Source organism: Silurus aristotelis (genome assembly GCF_946808225.1).
Source record: "Silurus aristotelis genome assembly, chromosome: 9".
NCBI lineage: Eukaryota > Metazoa > Chordata > Actinopteri > Siluriformes > Siluridae > Silurus > Silurus aristotelis.
In genome coordinates, this window is record NC_139582.1 from 21,932,518 (window position 1) to 21,955,157 (window position 22,640).

Here is a 22,640-nt window from a genome sequence, read left to right on the forward strand (position 1 = left end):
AAGCGAGAACCGGCAGCGTGGGTTCGCTCTTGCCTTCGAAATTTGCTCGCAAAATAGGGTAAAGTTTTGCGAGCAGGGTCGCTCGTATCTCCGTTTGCTCGTACTATTAGTTGCTCGTACAATAGGGTTTTACTGTACTTTCACACTCCCTGTGTATTAACGTGGACTGAAATACCAATGGCCGGTTTTAGTTTTGTTTTACAATGGAAAAGGTAACTAGTAAAAATATGAAGTGAATATGAACAAACTACAATAATGGCTGTGAAAACCTCTGTAGTCAAATATGGCACACTCACCAGTGACTGCTCTGGAGTTTAGTTTCTGCCAGTTCAGCTTCTTCATTCTAAGTGTGGGATGTGGACCAGTCTTCACTGGCATGCTGTAAGCACTCCCCAGAAACTGAACATTGTGGGCTACTATTACATCTCCTCCCATAGGAGGTGGGCAAGGTGGGCATTGCATGCCAGGGAGTGGAGGTGGTGGAGGAGGGCCTCCCGGTGCTATCCCTGGAAAGGGTGGAGGGGGTGGTGGAGGGACACCAGCCATGCCAGGTAAAGGTGGTGGAGGTGGTGGAGGGACACCAGCCATGCCAGGTAAAGGTGGTGGAGGTGGTGGAGGGACACCAGCCATTCCTTGTAAAAATGGTAGTGCAGGAGGACCACCACACATGCCTGGTAAAGGTGGCAGTGGAGGTGGTGGTGGTGGAGGAGGAGGAGGAGGTGCAGCCGAACTGAGTACTGGAGGTGGAGGTTGTGTGGTGCAGGGCTTTTCTGTGGAGCTTAGGGGTGCTGCTTGTTTGGCCATTGGTACAATTCTTAAAGATTCTTTCTCCCCATCATTCAGCTCAGTCTGAATTGCGATATCTGCTTTCATTGGAGGTGGAGCAGCTCTATGATGAGACCCAGTGGATAAATCTTTGGAAAAAGCAAGCCGCTGCATAATCGCTTCGGAGGAATCCATTTGAGCTGTAATCAAAAATTATACAAAGAATGACACTTTTTTAAATTATTATTATTATTATTTCAATTAATACACAAATTTAGCAGGGGTTAAAATGATTTTACTCTAAACTTTAAGATAAACAGAAACCAATTCAAGTGAAAAACCCATCAATTCTAGTATTTTAAATATTAATCATGACATGCTAATCATGATTACCAGCCAATGACCATTAATGGTGTAACGCTATTAAACTTGCATGTTATCAACAATTACTAATAAATACTGCTATGACTTTATGTCTTGAACATGTGATTTCTTGCTGTTATACAACAATGAATGGAAGAAGCCAAATGTCTAGTTATTTCTGTCTCTGATCAACTCTAGCAAAATGATGGTCTATTCAGCTTCCTAGTGATATTGTTAATCCCTGGGAAGTATAAAAATGTGTTCTTAGAAGGGTCATTTTGGAACTCTCAACTTCAAACTGACGTAAATTAACTGTGAATAAAATATCTTAAAACACTACTCGGATCCCACCACTGCCATTAGAAAGGAGTGTACAAAATGTCAAAAGTTGTAAATGACTTCGAGAGAAGAATGTTGGGGAGATTTGGACAGAGAGGAAGCTCACAGTTCTGGGCCAGAAGGACTGCACGGTTGGTTAGAGCCTCCAGAGCCTGCCAGATGTCTACCCGCTCTGGTTCCAACAACAACAGAGTCTGTAGGATGGACAGCAGCTGCAATGATGCAGGGGAGCTACTGACCTTCAAAAACAAGAGTCCAAAACAGACCAGTAGATTTAAAAACAACACTGGATCACATAACAACCCTTTGTCCTGCCATCACATACTCTACCATATAGATATACTACATACATACAGTACATACTTTACTGTGCAGTTTGGTAAAGCAGCTGGCAACATTTACTTGTCATTTGTCCTCAAATATTTTGAAACTGATGTACTAGATTTTAATTGTAAATCCGCAAACATGTGATTAGCAAGATCTCATGTAGGCCTGGATAAAGTGCACAGTGTATAAAATACTGTTGTCATTTATTAATGATTCTGGAGATATGCATAAGAATAAAAACATGAACTTATCACCAAACTTTATAGATCAGTTTCTGGGATATTTGGCCAAACTCACTTTGTTAAACAGCGTGATGAAGACATCCTGGTGATTGCTCATATCAATGCCTCCATAAATTCTCAACAGTTCATCGTCATCCTCAGCCATAGCTTCCTCGAATGCCTCACATTGGATGATCAAGTCTTCATCCTCCTCCTCTCTAGAGAAGCAAAACCATATGCAAACAAAATTAGAATAACCACCGACAAGTGAGACAAGTGAATGACTTAAATGATTGCTTTTTTCTGATTTGCAGGATATGTCTGGAGGAAATGAGGCACGAGCTGATAAACATTCAATAAAGCAATACTCAGCTTACCTCAACTTCGGCAAGAGGTCAAGCAGCTGCAAACCTGGTGGATAAACGTGAAAATGAGCAGAAGGGACTTCATTAGTCTTTCACTATTTTGTGAGTTTTGAAACATTCCTGCACACTAGTGAGACACACACCCAGGTGGCAGACTGTTTTTTTTTTCTCATTTAGACGGAAGTCCGCACGGACAAAAAGGTGAGGGCAATTAATGCGCGATGCCTCATTAACCAATCGCTCAGAAGGGCTGCGTTCCAAACCGCACACTACCGTACTAGACAGCAAGCTAATGTACCGCTCTAACCAGTCATTTACTCGGTATTATTTTAGGGCACTAGCTTAAGTGGTGTCGCGTTTTTATTGTTTTTAGGACAGGCTTTCTTCCTGCTTCAATTCGTACTTTCATTGCAGGGCACGTTGCCTATGGGCTGCTACTGCAAAGTATTAAGCGTTTTTATGTACAGTATAATTAGAGAAATGATAGCAGTTAGCAGATAGAAAGCAGTTCTGCTATAATATAAATGGTGTGGTGTCTTTTAATGGAGTATTTCGCGGTGGAAATGTATTTTTTTTAAAAAAAAGTCCGAATCGCGTTTATCACTGCGGTTAAGCTGAAAATACACGGTCAAGTCAACAGCACTTTTTTTTTTGCTTTGTGCGTCTAATCGTGCAATTACGGTATTAGCTGTTGGGCGCCGTCAAAATAGATGTAAAGAATATATATAGAATAAATAATAAAAAAAATATAAAAAATAATAAAGTTATGTATTGCTATTTTCATCAAAAAACAAATAATACAATTTCGTGTTTGTGGTGTAAATCTATATATAATAATGGCCCATAATTAAACACTCCTAAAACATCTTTACTGTATAGTGTATGAGATTTTACAATTAAAAGTAAAGGCAAAATCACCTTTTATATTACCTTCTTTTATATGTTCGCTTATTCATTCAATGATCTTTACTCAGAGTAACCCTGACTATCAATGAATTCATTTTCATGTCGTTCCACTGTACAATTGTTACACAACATAAACATCAGTGAATTTGAATCGCCATATTCGAACACTCATAAAACATTTTTCTTTATAGGTTTGTGCAAGCTTTTAAACTATTCCTGTTTAGAGTATCATTTTTTATTATTTTCCCAAATTTCAAGTCATTTCACTGTACAGTTTTTGAGAAAAGTACCTTTTTTGGAGTGCATTTTCAATCACTTTCCATATTCAAACACTCATAAAACATTTTCTTTTATAGGTTTGCTCCATCTTTCAAATAATTATTTTTATGAGTGTCCCTGTCTGTTATACTCTTTAATTTCAATTAATTTGACCGTCTATCGGGGTGTTATATATTTTTAGTCACTATATACTAGCAGCTGAATTCGCCTTCACATATATGGGCCCCTATATATTTATATAAAGCTTCAACCCAGTGCTTGTGGGATACATCTGTACATGTGTCTACACTTTACCCATACATGTCCTAAAAATGATATCCAGAGTCTTTGGATTTATTTTGTAGTAGATCAAAATTTTGAGGTTTTTGTTTAGCACTAATGTTTAAAAGTGAAATGGTAGGAACACCATTCTTAACAAAAATGTCTTAATGATCAGTAACATATTCCTGTTTCATGTGATAAAATGAATTTAAAAGCCCTGTACTACCTGTGGCCCTGTGCACTACACATTCCATATTTAAAAAATACCTTTCAAAAAGTCGAGCATTTCTTGATTACAGCAAATGGTAAAACTTGGCTTTTGTTTAAAGAACTCAGCTAAAATTCTGAAGAAAACCACAATTACATTTGTCTACCAGCATCACATTGTGTAGCCTATGAAAAGAAGAATTGAATTCCTGAAAAAAAAACAAAAAAAAAACATGAATCTCAGTGCAAAAGGCATCTTCTTCTCTATGACTCACACCAAGGACACCTCATGGGTAGCATTAAGAGAACTGTAACTGATGGACATATGGAGACCTGGTGTTCACCTTTGCCATTTCACAGACTGCTTTAATCATTTTGAAGGGTTATCATTTCAGTGATCTCACCTCACCTCATCTAGGATGTACTGGCAAAATGCCAACAGACTAAATTAAACACTTAATAAAGTGATTCCCATCATCTATAAAAAACTAAATCAGTAATGTTCAGTAGAAAATTCTTGTTCTTTCATGAGCCTTATACACTGAAGAATAAAATCTTTCTTCTGCAAAAAAGATCAGTATCTGTACTCGACTGGTGGTCACCCTGAGCAAAGATCAGCAGCATAACTAATATCATCCTTTAAGATGTAGAAATATTATGAAATATTTCTACATCATAAAGAATGAAAGGGAAAGTTTATAGGACTGTGGTGAGACCTGCGATGTTGTATGGTTTAGAGACAGGGGCATTGAGTAAAAGGCAGGAGGCGGAGCTGGAGGTAGCAGAGCTGAAGATGTTAAGGTTTTCGTTGGGAGTGACGACGATGGACAGGATTAGAAATGAGTTTATTAGAGGGACAGCGCATGTTGGACGTTTTGGGGACAAGGTGAGGGAGGTGAGATTGAGATGGTTTGGACATGTGCAGAGGAGGGACATGAGTTATATTGGTAGGAGAATGCTGAGGATGGAGCCACCAGGAAGGAGGAAAAGAGGAAGACCAAGGAGGAGGTTCATGGATGTGGTGAGGAAAGACATGCAGGTAGTTGGTGTAAAAGAGGCAGATGTAGAGGACAGGGTGGTATTGAGACGGATGATCCGCTGTGGCGACCCCTATTGGGAGCAGCAGAAAGAAGAAGAAGAAAAAGAGGTAGAAATATTGATTCTGTGAGCTATCAACTTTCCCCATAGAAAAGGTAGGATCACTTATTGTTAGTGCTGTCCAGGGATTTTACCTTATCTAGGGAATGCATCAGGAAGCGTTATGAACCCTTGAGACTACTTAAGACTATGGTCATGGCTAAATGGAAGATGACTTCTGGGTAACTTTAGTTGTTAAAAATGGCAGAGGATAAACTCACTGCAGGAGCATTTTATAGGCAACACAGATGAGGTCATGGCAGTGAGGTGAAAAGTTGGCTAATACCTTGCTAGGAAACAATAGAGGCAGAGATTCCACAAATGACACAAGAAAACTGATTTCCTCTCCTTAGTCATAGAACTATCATTCTGTAATGTGATGTGCAAATAAGCAATCATATGACAACATTTCACAAAAAAATGTCATTGATTTCCTGTTAACCATGAAAGGGTTTGAAATCTTACACTTAACCTTTAATCGGTCCTTGGGGTCTATATGACCCCAATCGACTTTTCCTTGATTAAAAAAAAGGGTTCCCTTCATCTGAGTGGAATAATATTTTGTGACTTTTCCTACATAATCTATCTATACACACAAAAAAAACTGGGCTTGATTCGGTTGTTCTGAAGGTATGTAAAAACATTTTTTACACTTCTGGTCTTTGGGGTCAATATGACCCCACATTGAAATGAATGGGAAATGTGAAAAAAACTCAATATTTTTTCTTCATTTGTCAAAAAAAAATCTATAAATCCAGCATAAATCAGAAATTTAGATCATCATTTAAGTGATTTTTTCATAAAAAATTAATATTTCATATGCAAGCTTATGGTGTAGTTGAGGAATTGTGTGGTAAATAGGTACAAAAGTACTTCATATCTCTCAAAACACAGCATTAATGAATAGGTGAGAAGTAAACAAAAAAATATATATATTATTTGTATAATTAAAAATGTATGTTTTTTGTATAATTTCTCTATCAATTGTTGGGGTCATATAGACCCCAAAGACCAGATTTGTAAACAGGAAACGAAGACCTTATGAGGGTTAAAAAAGGTTGTGCTATGTACTGTATGTTGCATACCAATGAATTCTTTGCGCATCCTGTCCCTTTGGCGCAGGTCTTCGGTGCTAAAGATGAGCGCATTGATGAAACTTAGCAGCGTCACCTTGTAGTGCAAATTATCTGTGTTCAGCAGTTCATTCATGATCACGCTGAAGCGATACTGCTGCATCTTTACAGCCTGCAAGATAGAACAACTTTCTAACATGCAGCTGCTGAAGCCATAACTGGCATTTCTGTGATAACATAAAAAATATAATTTGGTATGCTTTTTATAGAGTGCAGTCAGTTGAAAAGATTAAGGCATATTTAAATATAATAAATTTATAATTTATATACACTGTATAATAGACTTTATATATTTCCATCCCCCTGCTCCCCTTTAATATCTCTATAAGCTCTACCAGATGTGACACGTCCTAAAGTTTTGGGTGACAGAAAATACCCATTTAATATGTGTTGGTTTTGTAATAAAAAATAATAAAAACACCCAGAAACTAAAAAAGGATGCAAATTCTTGCACTTTGCAAAGAAACAGATCAGACGTATAAAATAATGATGATTGACACTTGCCTTATAGTGGTCCAGTGAGTCCAGAGCCAATCTGTATCCCTCTGCAGCAAAAATGCTAAGTGCAGCAAGCAGCTCAAACACCTGTTTCTTCACCATGATATTAGACGTATCCAGAGCTGGAAAAATCAAACCATAAAATCAAATCACTCTTACACCCACCTTTGCAATTTGATTATATTGAATATCCATACCAAATAGCTCCTTTTGTTTGCTGTGATTAACTGGTTAATATACAGTATCTCACAAAAGTGAGTACACCCCTTATATTTCAGCAACCATTTAGTTATTTCTCAAGGGAAAATTCTATAGAAATAGAATGTGGATATATTTTAGAGTAGTCAATGTGCAGCTTGTATAGCAGTACAGATTTACTGTCCTCTAAAAGTAACTCAACATACAGCCATTATTGTCTAAATAACTGGCAACAAAAGTGAGTACACCCTAAGTGATAGCAGCTGTATGAAGTGTAACTATGCAAAGCCACATGATCAATTCATCATGTTCATGTTTTTGTCTACATGACAGGTCCATACATATTTGTGTATCTTGTATTAGAACAGTTAAGATTTAGTGCTTTGAGTACAATTCTCTCATACTGACCACTGGATGTTTAACATGGCACCTCATGGTAAATACTCTCTGAGGATATGAGAATTAGAATTGCTGCTTTCCACAAAGACGGCCGAGGCTATACGAAGATCAGCAACATCCTGAAACTGTGATAGGGTTCAGTGCACAGGGTTATTCTGAGGCTTTGCAAGACGGGTTTGGAACAGGCCTCGCAAGGGTCAAAGAAGTTGAGATTGAAGCGGAAGGTCACTTGTCGGTGCATGAGCATTAATTACTGGAACCATGTGCTGTGGTCTAATGAGACTAAGATACATTTGTTTGGCTCAGATGTTGACGAAAGCACCAAGAAAATTGTGTCTTGCCTACAGTCAAGCATCCTGGTGGTAGCATCATGATCTGAGACTGCATGAGTGCTGCTGGTACTGGAAAGCTGCGGTTCATTAAAAGAAACATGGATTCCAACATGTACTGTGACATTCTGAAACAGAACATGATGCCCTTCCTTCAGAAACTGGGCCGAACGGCAGTTTTCCAACATAATAACGACTCCAAACACACCACAACTGTCTTGCTGAGGAAGCTGAAGGTGAAGGTGACTGAGTGGCCAAGTATGTCTCCAGACCTGAACCCTATTGAGCACCTGTGGGGCATCCTCAAGCAGACGGTGGAGAAGCGCCATGTGTGTAACATTCAGCAGCTCTGTGTGCAAGAGGTTCCCAAAAACAACCTGTGCAGCTCTGGTGAATTCCATGCCCAGGAGGATTAAGGCAGTGATACACAATGGTGCTCACACTGAATATTGACACTTTGGACACAGTTTTGACACAGCATATCACTTATTTGTTGTCAATTAGTTAGACAATAATGGTTGTATGTTGAGTTATTTTTAGAGGAATCTTATTGAATTTGAGCTCATTTCTTGAATCTCATTGCATTGATGATATTTATAAAAGCCTTAAACTCACTATAATTTTGTATCCATGTACCCAAATAATTTGAACCCAAATAATAAAATTTTTGGTATCCATGTGATACATGATGAAAGCGCAAAAGTTTTGTTTCCATGCAGATCCATACAAGGCTTTCTGTAGATTCATGACTCCATATAAAGTAAATAGCGGTGCAGTTTTGTCCATTTTTAGCAAAAGTACAGCAATGTTAAAAATAAAATTTTCCAATACAATACTAAAAACGTTGTACCTTGTGAGAGCTTACGCACATAGCCCTCATTCTCCATTATGAAATGGATCCCTACAGATGAGTTCATTACAGTCTTGACACAGCTGACACAGGTGAGCTGTAACAGTGCGTCAGTGATGCGCGAGCAGCCACGACCTGAGAGACGGTCCAGGGCCTCCAACAGCAGGTCGAGGCCTGATAGTTCGAGAAATTGTACCATCCATGCCTGATCACTGCCCTCCAAACGCTTTTTCAGCCCAGAGTAGTTTAACACGGTGGGCATCTGTAGCAGGCGGATGCACAGCTCAGGTTCAGCATTCTCTAAGTTGGCCTCCTGTGTGCTTGAGTCTGAGTCTTGAGATGAGCCCAGATGACTTTTCAGTACTGCCCATTTTTTCTGCATTGTTTCCGACTTCACTGACATGATGAAGACGATTTAGATGATGACGAAGAAAGAACTGGAAAAAAAAAAAGACAAACAGATCAGGTCAACTTCCTCAGCTGACTGAAATGAGTCAAGTTGTAAACATAATAGATAAGATAAAAAAATGTCTACTTGGACTATGTTTTGTGTAGTTACTCATTTCAATATTGAAGGTGTGTGCAGAGTGTTTGATCCATTCAGACACTTAGTTGCATATAATAAAACAGCTATTAAATGAAACATGGCTAATTAAACAAAGCTCTCTGGACAAGCTTGTGCTAAAATGCAAATTTGCCAGGTTATTTCTGCTATAAGCAAAAACTGTACCTGGTGTGACCCTTGAGGAGGTGTGAGGAGGTAAAACTACAATGTACCATTACCTTAAGCTGTGAAATTAAACTGTAAATCAAAGACAGCGAGTGTGTGTTTGTATGGGCAGAAAGAAATGGATTAGCTGGCATGCTATTATTATAAACTTAAATGTTATTTAAGAGGTATTAGTTTGACAAATAGACTACATTATTATGTAGTCTGTTTTTGACTGACAGCCAGACATCTAGAGAATGATTTGGAACAGAACAATAGAAAAAACTGTATAGTTCACCATCTACTAATAATTATATATAAATAAATATTTTTTTACAGATGCAAATATGTAAAAGAAAAACCGTTACGTTTATGCCTATTGGTGAATCTTACCATCCCTAACATGCACACACACACACACACACACACACACACACACACACACACACACACACACACTATATGGACAAAAGTATTGGGACACCTGACATTTTCATCCATATGTGGATCTTATCCGAACTGTTACCACAAAGTTGGAGGCACACAATTATATAGGATGCATTCATGAATATATGGTCTACAGATTAGAGTGGAAGATCTTGAGTAGCCTGCTAAACACTGCTCTCACTTGTGATGATCCTATTGTAAACCTTTGGGATGAACTGGAATGCAAATTGCACCCCCGGATCCTCACTCTGAATAAGTACCTAATTTTACACCCCACTAACACTCCACAACCAGACTCCAAACATCTTAAAACAACAAATAGGTATGGGATGTACAAAAGGCACATACAAATCTGGTCTGGTGTCCATAAACTGTTGTCCATATACCGATATAGCGTATAAGGGATAAAATGTCCTGAAGCTTTTCCTAATATCAGATATACAGTAGCCACTGTTCAAATGGCTGCTGCACCCTTGATCTGAGCAACTGACTTTCTATCCAGGGTGCATTAAGGACAGAAACAAAATTGAACTGCAATGCACTTAGAGGAAGTGACAGCTGTGCACATTTGCCTGGTGATAGTGTGGCTCAGCAAGTCTTCCAGCAAAACTCTGTAGGGTGCCCTGTCAGCTGCAGAAGACAAGGGGATTCAAACAAACAATACAAATGGAGGCAAGGCAATTTAATTCAGTGTTAGATGTTTTGAAATATAGAAAGGATTGGATACTAAGTTGGAGGTTGCGGTTATGCATACTGTAGGTCTGTTTTAACAGGTTAGGCCCAGATCAAAGAATTTCCTAGGAAAGAATTAACCTTGCTGCAAAGGGGTGTGTCTAATGCCAGTTTGCACCACCCAGTTTACAGATTGCAATCTCTACTCCTTTATCTTTTTGCCTTACTTTCTCCAATGGGCAGATGTACGTTCTACTCTACTTGTCTCTACTCGCTTTGTTATAAGCAAGTTGCACCTAGCTCTGTTTATCTTTTCTAAACTATCTTAATTATATAATAATTAATAGGACATTCCTGGCAATGGTATGACTATGTGGAGCTACTCATTGATCTGATTTCCTGTTTCTGTCAATAATCCTTTATATGAACATTGCTAATGATAATTGACTTAATGCATTTACCCTGACATTTTTGCACAATTCATGATACTACACTTGATTTAAATGCAACTTGATCTTGTTGAGCTGGCAAAAGTTTAATTCTTTACTTTTCAACCTATGCTGTTGTATCAGCTATGTTTATACCCCACTGCACTACCACATCACATCATTACACTGTGCCAGTTTTCTTTTTATATAAAGAAATATATCCATACATTTTTTTAATCTTGATATGATTCATTTATAATTTACTTTTAGAATACTTCTAACCTTCTGTGCTGATGTTATGTGATGACCTGTGCCTAATCTATTTATTCTGAAATGGATATTTAGATACTCTCATGTGGTTTATACCAGGCTATGACTATGACTATGTCACATTTGACATAACCTGTTATGTTGGTTTTCACTGTGTAAATGGTCTACTTTATGCCTTGATCTAAAAATATCCCTTTATGATGCTTTTGGTTTGTATGATTAAAGTGTTGTTTGGATCTCTTATTGTTAAGTGTACAAGGGGAAAGATTTTACCATAAAGTGATAATGACTCAGTGCTGGAGTCAGCGATATGTCCAAAACTCATTGTGGCATGTTGCTCTCTAAAGGTTTAAAGTACAACTGGCTGAAAGGTTCATATTACAGTAGGTTTGACCAATAAATAAACACAACAAATAATCAAGTCAAGATAATAGCTTTTCATTTTGATCCTCCTTATTCCCTGTCTATAGTAACAACATGGTTTATATTGTATTGGAAGTTTTGACCAAACTGTGTATCTGGTGTATCTCAGGTATAGAAGCATGAACCTAAAAGGGAAAAGCAGTTCCAGATTTGTTAAGGCAAGAATTTATAAGGTTAAAAAAACATCTGCTTCATTGAAAATCTGTTTAGACATGTGTGCCTGTCTGCTATTACCACAACTAACACAAGATTATAGTACAGAAGCATTTCAGGTTTTTCAATTCAATTAGACCTTACTATTTATTATACACACAAACTGAATGTTTGATATACATACAGTATACAATATACATGCAATATAAATCTAAAAGAAGAAATCTTTTCATACTGTATATATCTTTATATATATTGCCTTTTTTGGGGATGAAATGAGCATGTAATAATTAAAAATATGCTGTATCAGGTTCTATGTCCTTAAGCCTACAGTAACACATGGCTAATTTTAATATATTAGTGGATCTCATAGAACATCTGTTACTGGAATTTATGGTTCATTTCACAGCATCTCATGTTCTTAGTCATTTTTTTTGCCTTCACACACATATGTTCACCCAGAATGCAATGCAGCAGAATGCTATTCAGCAGACATGTTTATTATTCATCCAGACTTCAATAATAGAAACATGTATTGGGTTTAAACGTTTGAACATAAATCTAAAATATTTTAACAAAACATCAGTAACAAAACCTGCATCACTGCAAATGAACAACATATTTTCCCTTAAAGTCTTTAAAAAGAATCATGGTCTCATGTAACTTCTTGGTAAAACAATTTTTTCCTGTTCCAGAATAGAAACATGACTTTATAAATGCTGTAACAATATTCAGCCTTGGTAAGAATGAAAGTTTATTGGAAGTAGGATTGGAAGAATGAATGGAAATTGATACAAAACTAAACTGTGAGCAAACTAAAAATATTACCAAATAAGAGGTTTGGTTTAAAAGGATCCTGTTATTTTGAGAAAGATGTGGAAATAGAGGAAATGACATAAGCATGGAAACTCTAAACTATTGTAGCACGTGTCCACACTCAAGCTAAACACTGCTGCAGCTAGCATTTTTGAACAGACACAAACATAACAGAGGCTAAACTTCTTCTTGTTTCAATCTTCTTCTTGCTTCTTAGTTTAAGTCTTCCAGACAAAAATACACACTGTCTTTGTTTGCTCCACTGTCTCAGGGCATGCTTTTTTAAGTAGAAACGCAAAGGGGAAATTATTGACCTTTTAATATTTGTCCCAATATCACAGTTCATATTTAATTTTCTTGGCCCACAAGTCCAGATGCTTAGAGCTAAAAAAATCTATCTTTCTCGCATTCTGTCATCTTATGTGTGGTTTATTTTTATGATATTCTGTTTTTTCGTGTATCTTGTGATTATGATCCATTTACACTGACATCCCTATTCTTACTTACTGACATACTACTGGGTAATACACACTAAGTGCGCTGCTAGGGGACCACACACACCACTCACACTCATCGATTTATCATTCGTAATTCTCCTACTGGTTTTTGAGACAAGGAACGGCCCATTCAACCCAGAGGAAACCTACATACATAGAAACTCTACACAGACAGTAAGCCGGCTCAGCATAAAAACCAGTACTCCAGAGCTGTCAGGTCAGCAGTTTTTTTCAGGTATATGCACTTGTTAAAAGAAATAAACATGACTAACATTCTTTTTAGGGCTTCAACTGATCCAAACACTCCACGTGTACCTGACACTGCATTTGCTTTAAAAGGTACCAAAAGGGAAAAGGAAACCTCAGAAAGGAAAAGCTAAAGCTGTCTGTTGGTAATCAGCTTAATGTAGCATAGGTTGTCCAAAAAATCATGTCATGTAAACGACAAAGAAACAGCACAGGGACCAGTATAAACATATCGTATAAACAAGTGAACAGAGTGCTCATTCTGCATTCACATGACGCTGAGTAATGGGAACAAGCTAAGCAGTTAGCAGAAAAATGCCCAGGCTACAATGGAATATACAAGCTCTTTAGCACCGACAGATTTTCTCTGCACAATGAAGAGCTTTATGTCAGAATGAATGCCAACAATGTTTAAAATTCAATGATTTGACCCTGGGTCAACGACACTTCCATTTACTCTTTAGTTTAATCCAGCAGTGGGTAATACAGCAAACCAGCTATTGCTATTTTTCTCTCATTACTATATATTAACCAGTCAGGGTCACAGTAGACCTGGATCAACACCAGGACTATTTTAACACTGTGAACACATTCGATAGGATGAGATGCCAGTCTATTGCAGGGAACCTTGCACAAACACATTACTTTGGAGTAGCCAGGTCACCTTCTAACATGCTTTATTAATGTGCCTTCCTCCTATAAAGCATCTAAAGGAATTCCAGGTCTGACAGAGGTGCCAAGATTTAATCCTTAGCTAAATCTTACACCAAACTTAGAACACTAATTTATAAGTATACTGCGAAGAAGCCTAAACAAACAGAAATTGACCAAGAAACATATCATAGGCTACATCACAGCACAGCATGCACAATATATGTAACCTCATGTAAACAGTGTGCTTGATTTTATTATTATTTTTTTTTATTATAAATGAGCCTAACTAAGCCTGTGGAAAAAGCATTTTTGTTCTCTTACAGAAGAAATGGGCACATGCCAGTTGGCGCTTTCGGCAGCTTGCTTCTTTGTTGCTGCCAGTGTGTGCTTGGTGATGCCCACGCACACTGGTCCTGCAGTTTCTTTACAGACAATACTACTTTAAAGTGAGAACTATCAATGTCTAAGTTCTAATCATTCTGTATGGGACTCTGGTCATATGGTGGTGTTCGCTGACAAAGCTTTATTTAATTGCACAGCAATGGCAATAGCAAAGCCATACATTTAATCAAGTCTTGCATTGTTTCCCATTTCTCTTAATTAAAAAAAGATTTAAGAATTGCCTTTATAATAGAAAGTTAATTAGTAACTGAACAAAAAGTCTGACACTGAAATGCATACAACAAGTATTCACATAGTTTTCAATCACTTCGGATTTGTGTGATTAGATTAGACTAACTGGTATGGTGTAAAAGAAATATGGAAATTTAATTGACACATATTGTACAAAGAAAAAAGTGAAGGTGCAAAACCTGAACTTACAGAGCCGGCACTCCAGTCACCTAGAATGGTTTAGTTTAGTACTTTTTTTTCTTTGGTAAACTCTACTTTCCAGTTCATTTTACAGGATGTACTGACTTCCATGCAGTGTTACGTGCTTCCTTTTGCAAGGAGTGAACAATGCTGACAAAGGAAACATGTTACTATAACAACATTTGTCCTTTTTTTTGACTTCATATCTCATGTGATCCCTACATGTTCTTCCCCTTAAATAGAACAACTTGAAAAAAATGGATTTTGAATAATCCTTCAATATCATAAGTTAAATATGTCCTTCTTGGTGGAGCTGACACTAGTGCGTGAAGGCGAATACTTTCATATGAACATCTGACATGTAGCCATATATGAACATATATGTAAAATCATACGTAGTATATGTGAACATATATGAACATATTTGTAGTTCTATTGTTTGCTTGAGACATATATAATAAAGAATATGTACAAATATGTGGAAAACATGGTTTTTTTTTTTATTACTATCTAATGTAAGACACATACTTTAATATATTGTGTAACACTATTCATGATAAATGAAAGTATAATATATGAGATACCTGATGTTGAATTATGTAATTAGTTACTATGTGAAACTAATATCACAGAGATATTAATGTAGAATTTGCTCATGGGAATATTCAACATTGATACACTCGTAGAGAGTAATTTGAGAGCTCAGTCTTGTGCCAATCTTAGGCATCTCTGCTGCTGAATGTAGATCTGCCAAATGCATAAATGTAAATGCAGGGGAATGACATTATTTAGACTCTTCTTTGAATAGAAGCAAACAATTAAAAATATATATATTTAAAATGGTATAAGATAACATTTTCATAACATGAATGTAATGGATCCAAAAGCAACCAAAGTTACATACCAAGGTACATACACTATAGGATACTATACAAACACTATAGAATACTATTTGCATACACTATAGGTGATTTGCTGCCGCAAGGTGCAAATGTAGATGTTGCGCATGCGACTTAGAGTTGCCAAAAAAAAAACAAAAAAAACAATATAACAATATCAACAACAACAAAAAACCTTTCTGGTGGCAAGTCAGGCTGGAAAACCTCCTGCGACACTGACTCAGCGGCAAAGAAGTTTTGATGAAAAAATGTGGAGATTTTACATGGTAAGACATATATTCATAAATAACTTTGTTTATAAGATGTACATGTTTTACTGATGATGTGTTTATGTTTTTCTGATCAGCTTTGTCATCTCTGCATGCATTTTCCTTTGCTAATATGCTAACTTTCAAACTAACATGAATGTTTTCTAAATGTAAATGTTTTTAGGATTTCTTATCTGTTAGCAAAGCATGGTAACTTGAATCATGTTAAGATATACGGTCTTTAAGCTTCATATTTAAGCAAATTATGTGTGTATGATTTGTCATCTCGACGTTAATTTTACTTTAGAAATATTTAGATAGTTAGTGAGTTAGTGCAGTTAAAAATAACCTTTGCAAATATGCCAAAAAACGTTGCGCAAATACACGTAGTCGACTGTTTATAAAAGTTATTTACATTTAAAGGTTTGATTTCATGTTAGAGTTTTAACTTTATTATAAAAAATATTTTTTTAAAGATATATATATATTTTTTTACTTGTCTTTACACGTGTGATTTCTTTATAAAAGGGTCTCCTGTTTTCTCTTTTTTGTTTTTGTTTTAGATATATGAGTTTTGGGAGTGACTTTAATCCAACATTTTTGACTCCAGTTTCAAGTTCCAGATCCAGATCTCATTCATTATTGTAACATGCAATCATATCACAATGTTACTTTGAAAATGTGAAAATGTTTAATGTTGCAATGTTACAGTGTTGTTATATTATGTTTATTGTAAAATTTGGTTCCTTGTTGATCCCTGTTACTTGTTGGCACACAGGTTTTAAACATTTATGTTTGTTTGTGTGTGTGTGTGTGTGTGTGTGTGTGTGTGTGTGTGTGTGTGTGTATTTGTGAAAATATGTTAGATACTTAGAAAATATTTATTTTTTATATTTTGAAATATATGTGGCATTATATGTACAAGTATCTGACATATATTTCTATATTTGTGAAATCCAAATATGAACATGTATGCAAAATATGTACTTTGCACATATTGCTATATATCAGATTTTAGTATGGGCTCTCTTGGGTGTTAGCCTACATTAGTCTGATCAAATCGTATCCACACATAGTGTTTGTCACAATGCCTACAAAGGTATTAGTCAATGGGAGGCACAGAAGCCAGATACCCTTGAATATTTAATATGCTCAAGAACAAAAACAACTACCAATGTGAAAACCTGAAACATGCACAAGGACATTGTTATACTGTATTGTTCTAGTCAGGAAATCATTGCAAGATATCTTCCCCGAGTTTTTTTTTCCCTCTGGTTGTTATATTGGATTAAGAGGGACCATGGAAATTTGTCATCCTTCCTTTGTGTATTACTGTAGAGTCTTGATAGCACAATCTCAAGGTTATAACGACAGCCAGTTCTCTCTCAAAACCACATAGACTAAAATGCATTTCAGATAAACTAAATTGTAATACCAATTCCTGCTGCCAGTACATATTGTACAAAGCTTACACACCCAGTAGCATTTGTTGTTATCTTTTCTAGACTATCATGATATAATGAAACCTTGCACTTTTTATTTTTTAACATGAAGTGGGTGTAGTGACATTGTTTCAGATCAGTTTCCTCACACCTTCAAATAAAATGCCAGTAGTTGGACAAGCAACACTAACTGAACATGTCCATGATGATCTGTGGTTGAGGTCTGGCCCTTTCAGTTTGAAGATGAAAAAGTGAATGATAAAACTATTCTGCAGCATGATTCCAAAGTACTAGGCCTTCTGACACACAAAGTGTCATGCAAACTGTATTATAAATTTGGCTTGCCCAAAGTACCAGTGTTTTGGTGTTACATTTATACCCTTTATATTGCACATTGGTATTGATATTTATTGATATTGATATTGGTATTGATATCTATTTTCATTTAATGCCTCAGGGCTTAAAAATTATTTCCATGTATTTGTGAAATAAAATTCAATTTTGTATAATGAACCTGCTTAACACTTTTCTTTGCTAAGAACTAAGTCTTTATTTCAAAGAAATATTTAGTTTCATGAATGCCAAGAGAGGGTACAGAATAAATTCTTACTAGACATGTTTAAATTAAATAAATGTCTCTTTGTGTGAAAAAGCTGTTTTATATTAAAACAAAGCTGTATATTTACCACTGGTCAAATGTTGAGAAGATCAAGAAAAAAAATAGATTCAGCTTTTAAAATGCAGTTAAACATTTACTAAGTAAAATTGACACATATTTGCATTATCTGAACCTGTTTTTGCCAGTGGATTTTATATTTCATCATTCTAAATAGTTAATACTTCACTATGTGAGCTACTGTGATTAACTATTTGTATCATGCTTTAGTATTTTGAGTATATGATGTTCTCTAAGTTTCAAACAAATGTACTAGCACAATTAACATAAATCACACTGACACTGAAGAATCCCATTCCAACAGTTTCTGTGGCCAGTTAGGAGGGTCCCTATTTAGCATGCATCCACCTATATAAATGTATGTAATCAGTTGCTATTTTCGATTGTTACTTTGTTAGAAAGTCTGCAAAGATTCAATGGATTAAATTCTATTTATGGAATATTTTCAACAATAAACATTTTACTAAGCTTACAATAATCCATATTTACATTTGATTTAGATCTTAAACTCTAATAATAAGCAATCCCATTGCAATAGCAATGTACAACTACATGAAATGACATGAGGGACCACACTCAAAAGGAAAGATGGTGAAATTCTAATGCACAGACTCACCCATACGAGCCCTTTTGGCACAAAAAAGTCACATGCCTGACTGGAAAACATGCATATCTGCATGCTTTTTATGCAGGTGCCACATGATTGTCAGAGTAGATAACTGCATAAACTGCACAACATTCCATCTGAGGTAAAAGTTGGCAGTCTTTCAAATAGGACATTTTTTATGTTCATGCCCTTCTCTACAGTTCTCAGCTTTAACAATGTAATGCTCTCCCCAAGTAGGTTTTCTCGACAAAACTAATTTTCATAACATTTGAAGTAAAAGTGAATGGACAGGAAGTTTATTATTCCTATTCATTCAATATGCAGAAACAGTATATGCAGTAAAAAATAATGGAGATCCTACAATCTGGTAATTATTTAGGAAACATGCTGAGGAAAAAAAAACTTTAATGACTTACTACTACTTTTGCTAGTTTTTGAAATAATGTAACCTTTTACCAAATACATTTTCTTTAATATTTAATTAGTGTTCCCAGATTTTCCTTATTTAAAAAAATGCAAAGTATTTCACCTTTTGTTTACATGATACTGATCTGATACACATCTTACACTCTCCTCCTCGCCAAAAACCAGAGCTGAGCAAGTTTCCGTTGTGCAATGGCACCAAGACAAGTCATACCAACGTGCAAGATTTTAGTAGTATCTACATACCATATTTCACAACATTAACCTGGACAAAGTATATATAATCTATCCATATATTTGTCTGTCTTCAATATTTTTACACACGTTAAACAGTTTCAATTAATTTCAATCAAATATTCAAGTGATTTCTTTAAATTAGGGTAAAATCAAGAGCAAGTATTAGGGGAGGTAATGCAGTTGACTGGATAAAAATGAGCATGGGGAAAAACTCGATCAACTCGATAAGCCATGGCTTATCGAGTATATACTATGATGTGGCTATCCAAGGAATTAAAGGAATCTGCATCATCACATGTAGTTCTTATCTCTGGTAATTATCTCTTTATTCAGGTCCTGTTTCACTGTGAACTGTAGAAGTTGTACATGATTAAAATGACAATAAAGTGCATGGCTTGCTCAAGGCATTGAAGACCTAACTAGGAGAAAACTCCTTAAACTGGATCTTCAAACATTTGTAAATGCAGAGGTCTGAGGTGTTTCATCAGTCCCTACTACTCCCTATTGTAGGAGTCAAGCAGCTGGATCACGTGACCAGGATGTGCGGAATGTGTGGACTACTGATCTACTGAACATGTACACAACGGATCGCTCATAATCAGCAAGACACTGCACAGATCAATACCAAGATGTCATTCTGCTACAAAGATAGTCGAGACAAGATCTAGTTTACACGAGTATAAGATCCCGAACAAGCCATCAGACACGAAAGCAGACTGGAGCAGAGCTGCAGAAGATGCGTTTCTTTCCAAGCAAAATCCTGTTGTTTCTGTCCACAGGATACTCACTTAGGTCAAAGTTATAATGCCGAAATATCTGAGTGATATATATAATTAACCCTTTATTTGCCCATGACCTAATAATACTCTTGCAATAGAAGAATAATGGAAGCTCTGGAAATGGCACAACTTCAAGTTACTAAATATGTCGGGGTTTTTTTTTTTTTACTTCAGAAAGCGATTTCGACCAATGAATCGGTCGATTGTTTTAGGACAGAAAGATGGACGGCGAGAAGAATCAGACTTACCTCTGTTTCATGAGCGTGCTTCAGGAAATATTCAGTGTTTTTCCACTACATCCACATTACAGGCTGCCGAGCTGCTGTGTGCCTTTTTATCTCTACTGTGATGGAGCGTAGATGTGAGCCATGATTCATACTGTAGACTCACACTCTCTCTGACACACACACACACACACACACACACACACACACACACAAGCAGTTCCAGAAAGGGTGGAGTGACCAAAACTCCACTGTGTGTGTGTGTGTGTGTGTGTGTCTCGGTGGGTCTGTCTGTCTGTGTTTTTATATCTTGGCGAGGACCGTGTAGCCACAAGCTTAGAACCATATAACAATTTTGAAACTATATCTAACTACTATAACTAAGTCATGTTTACCATTGTGTAGCATCCCCTCTAATGTACTTTAAACAACAGCCATACATCTGAGAGCTGACGAGAACAGTTGCTGGAGTTTTGGAGAAGAATGTTGTCCTATTTGTGCTTTGATGCAGAATTGTAGCTGCTCAACATTCCTAGGACTTTTTTGCCATATTTTCCCTTTCGTTATCTGCCAAGTGTTACTAGAAAAGGATACATATGCTGCTTTAAAACCTGTAAATATATTTCATCATTGATGGTGCCTTTCCAGATGTGCAAGCTGTCTTTGCACCATCTGTAATGCAGGCTTTGGAACTGACAGCTAATAAGAAGCCAGATGGTCATCTTTAGTCCATGGTTTACAAAAAAAAATTCATTTTAAATCATCTGACCACTGAACAGTTTTTTACTTTGCCTCAGTCCATTTTAAATAATCTTTGGATCATTCATAGGGATTGTTCATTGCATCTTCTTCTTCTTCTTCTTCTTCTTCTTCTTCTTCTTCTTCTTCTCCTTTCGGATTCTCCCATTAGGGGTCGCCACAACGGATCATCCGTCTCCACACTCCCCTGTCCTCTACATCTGCTTATTTTAACCCAACTACCTGCTTCATCCTCCGCATTCATCTACTGATATACCCCATGTCCCTCCTCTGCACATGTCCAAACCATCTCAAGATCACCTTCCTCACCTTGTCTCCAAAACATCCTACATGCGCTGTCCCTCTAATAAACTCATTTCTAATCCTGTCCATCCTCGTCACTCCCAACGAAAACCTTAACATCTTCAGCTCTGCTACCTCCAGCTCCACCTCCTGTCTTTACTCAATGCCACTGTCTCTAATCCATACAACATCTCAGGTCTCACCACAGTCCTATAAACTTTCCCTTTCACTCTTGCAGATACTCTTCTATCACAAATCACTCCTGCTATCACTCTTCTCCACCCACTCCACCCTGCCTGCACTCTTTTCTTTACTTCCCTAACACACTCTCCATTACTTTGCACTGTTGACCCCAGGTACCTGAACTCCTCCACCTTCTCCACCTCTTCTCCTGGCAACCGCACCACTCCACTGCCCTCCCTCTCATTCACACACATGTACTCTGTTTTACACCTACTGACTTTTATTCCTTTTCTCTCCAGCACATACCTCCACCTCTCCAGGCTCTTTTCAACCTGCTCCCTACTCTCACCACAAATGACAATATTGGATTGTTTATTGCATGGTAGATCTTTATTCTGCATTTTTGGATGGCATGGCACACTGTGTTCACAGACAGTGATATCTAAATGTGTTTCTGAGGCCATGTAGTGATTTTCATCAGAGAATCATACCTGTTTTTAATGCAGTGCCGCCTGATATCCCAAAATCACTGGTATCCAGTATTGATTTTCAGCCTCTTGTCCCTTGTTTACAGAGATTTATACAGATTAGCCGAATCTTTTGATAATATTATGCATTTATGTATTCAAAGTCTTCGCAAACTGATGTTGAGGAACTTAATTCTGAAATTGTTCTACAATTTGTTGACAGTTTTTCACAGATTAGTGAACATCTGGAAATCTTTGTTTCAGAGAGACTCCGCCACTCTAAGATATTTTTTTTTATACCCAATCATATTTCTGACCTGTTGCCAATTAACCTAATTAGTTGCAAATGTTCATCCAGCTGTTTCTTTTTAGTAATACTTACTTTTCCAGCCTTTAGATGCACCTGTCCTAACTTTTTGAAATGAATTGCAGCCATCAAATTCTAAATAGCCTTATTTATTAATTTATTTTTTAATCTCTTTTACATTTCCTTGTTTTAAACCTTTTTTTCTTTGTTTTGTTGTGAATAAAATATGTGATTTGCAGATCATTGCATTTTGTTTTTATTTACATTTTACACAGCATCCCAAATTTTCTGGAATTGTGTGTGTGTGTGTGTGTGTGTGTGTGTGTGTGTGTGTGTGTGTGTGTGTGTGTGTGTGTGTGTGTTTGTACAGTATTCATGTACATAGTGTCTGTTTATGAGGGT

The 22,640-nt window shown here is 36.7% G+C and overlaps 1 protein-coding gene and 1 long non-coding RNA gene across 11 annotated transcripts in view; one reads left to right on the top strand and one right to left on the bottom strand.

The window, feature by feature from the left end:
- Positions 1 to 20,515, bottom strand: part of LOC310731073 (inverted formin-2) — a 32,497-nt gene extending 11,982 nt beyond the window's left edge. For 3 of the 10 annotated variants that reach the window (XR_014535060.1, XM_083550432.1, XM_083550430.1), the window contains exons 1-8: positions 20,265 to 20,515; positions 8,578 to 9,014; positions 6,808 to 6,923; positions 6,256 to 6,415; positions 2,393 to 2,426; positions 2,092 to 2,233; positions 1,574 to 1,706; positions 297 to 965 (exon numbers count right to left, since the gene is read on the bottom strand). Coding sequence is in view for 7 of the 10 variants with exons in the window: in XM_083550432.1 (XP_083406558.1) it covers positions 297 to 965; positions 1,574 to 1,706; positions 2,092 to 2,233; positions 2,393 to 2,426; positions 6,256 to 6,415; positions 6,808 to 6,923; positions 8,578 to 8,980 (1,657 nt within the window). In the remaining 3 variants the exon portion in view is untranslated. The remainder of the gene's footprint in view (positions 1 to 296; positions 966 to 1,573; positions 1,707 to 2,091; positions 2,234 to 2,392; positions 2,427 to 6,255; positions 6,416 to 6,807; positions 6,924 to 8,577; positions 9,015 to 20,264) is intronic. The other 7 variants (XR_014535062.1, XM_083550433.1, XM_083550431.1 and 4 more) reach the window with 5 other exon arrangements.
- LOC310731146 overlaps positions 1 to 22,640 on the top strand; it is a 124,448-nt gene that overhangs the window by 15,767 nt on the left and 86,041 nt on the right. The gene's annotated exons all lie outside the window — the stretch shown is intronic.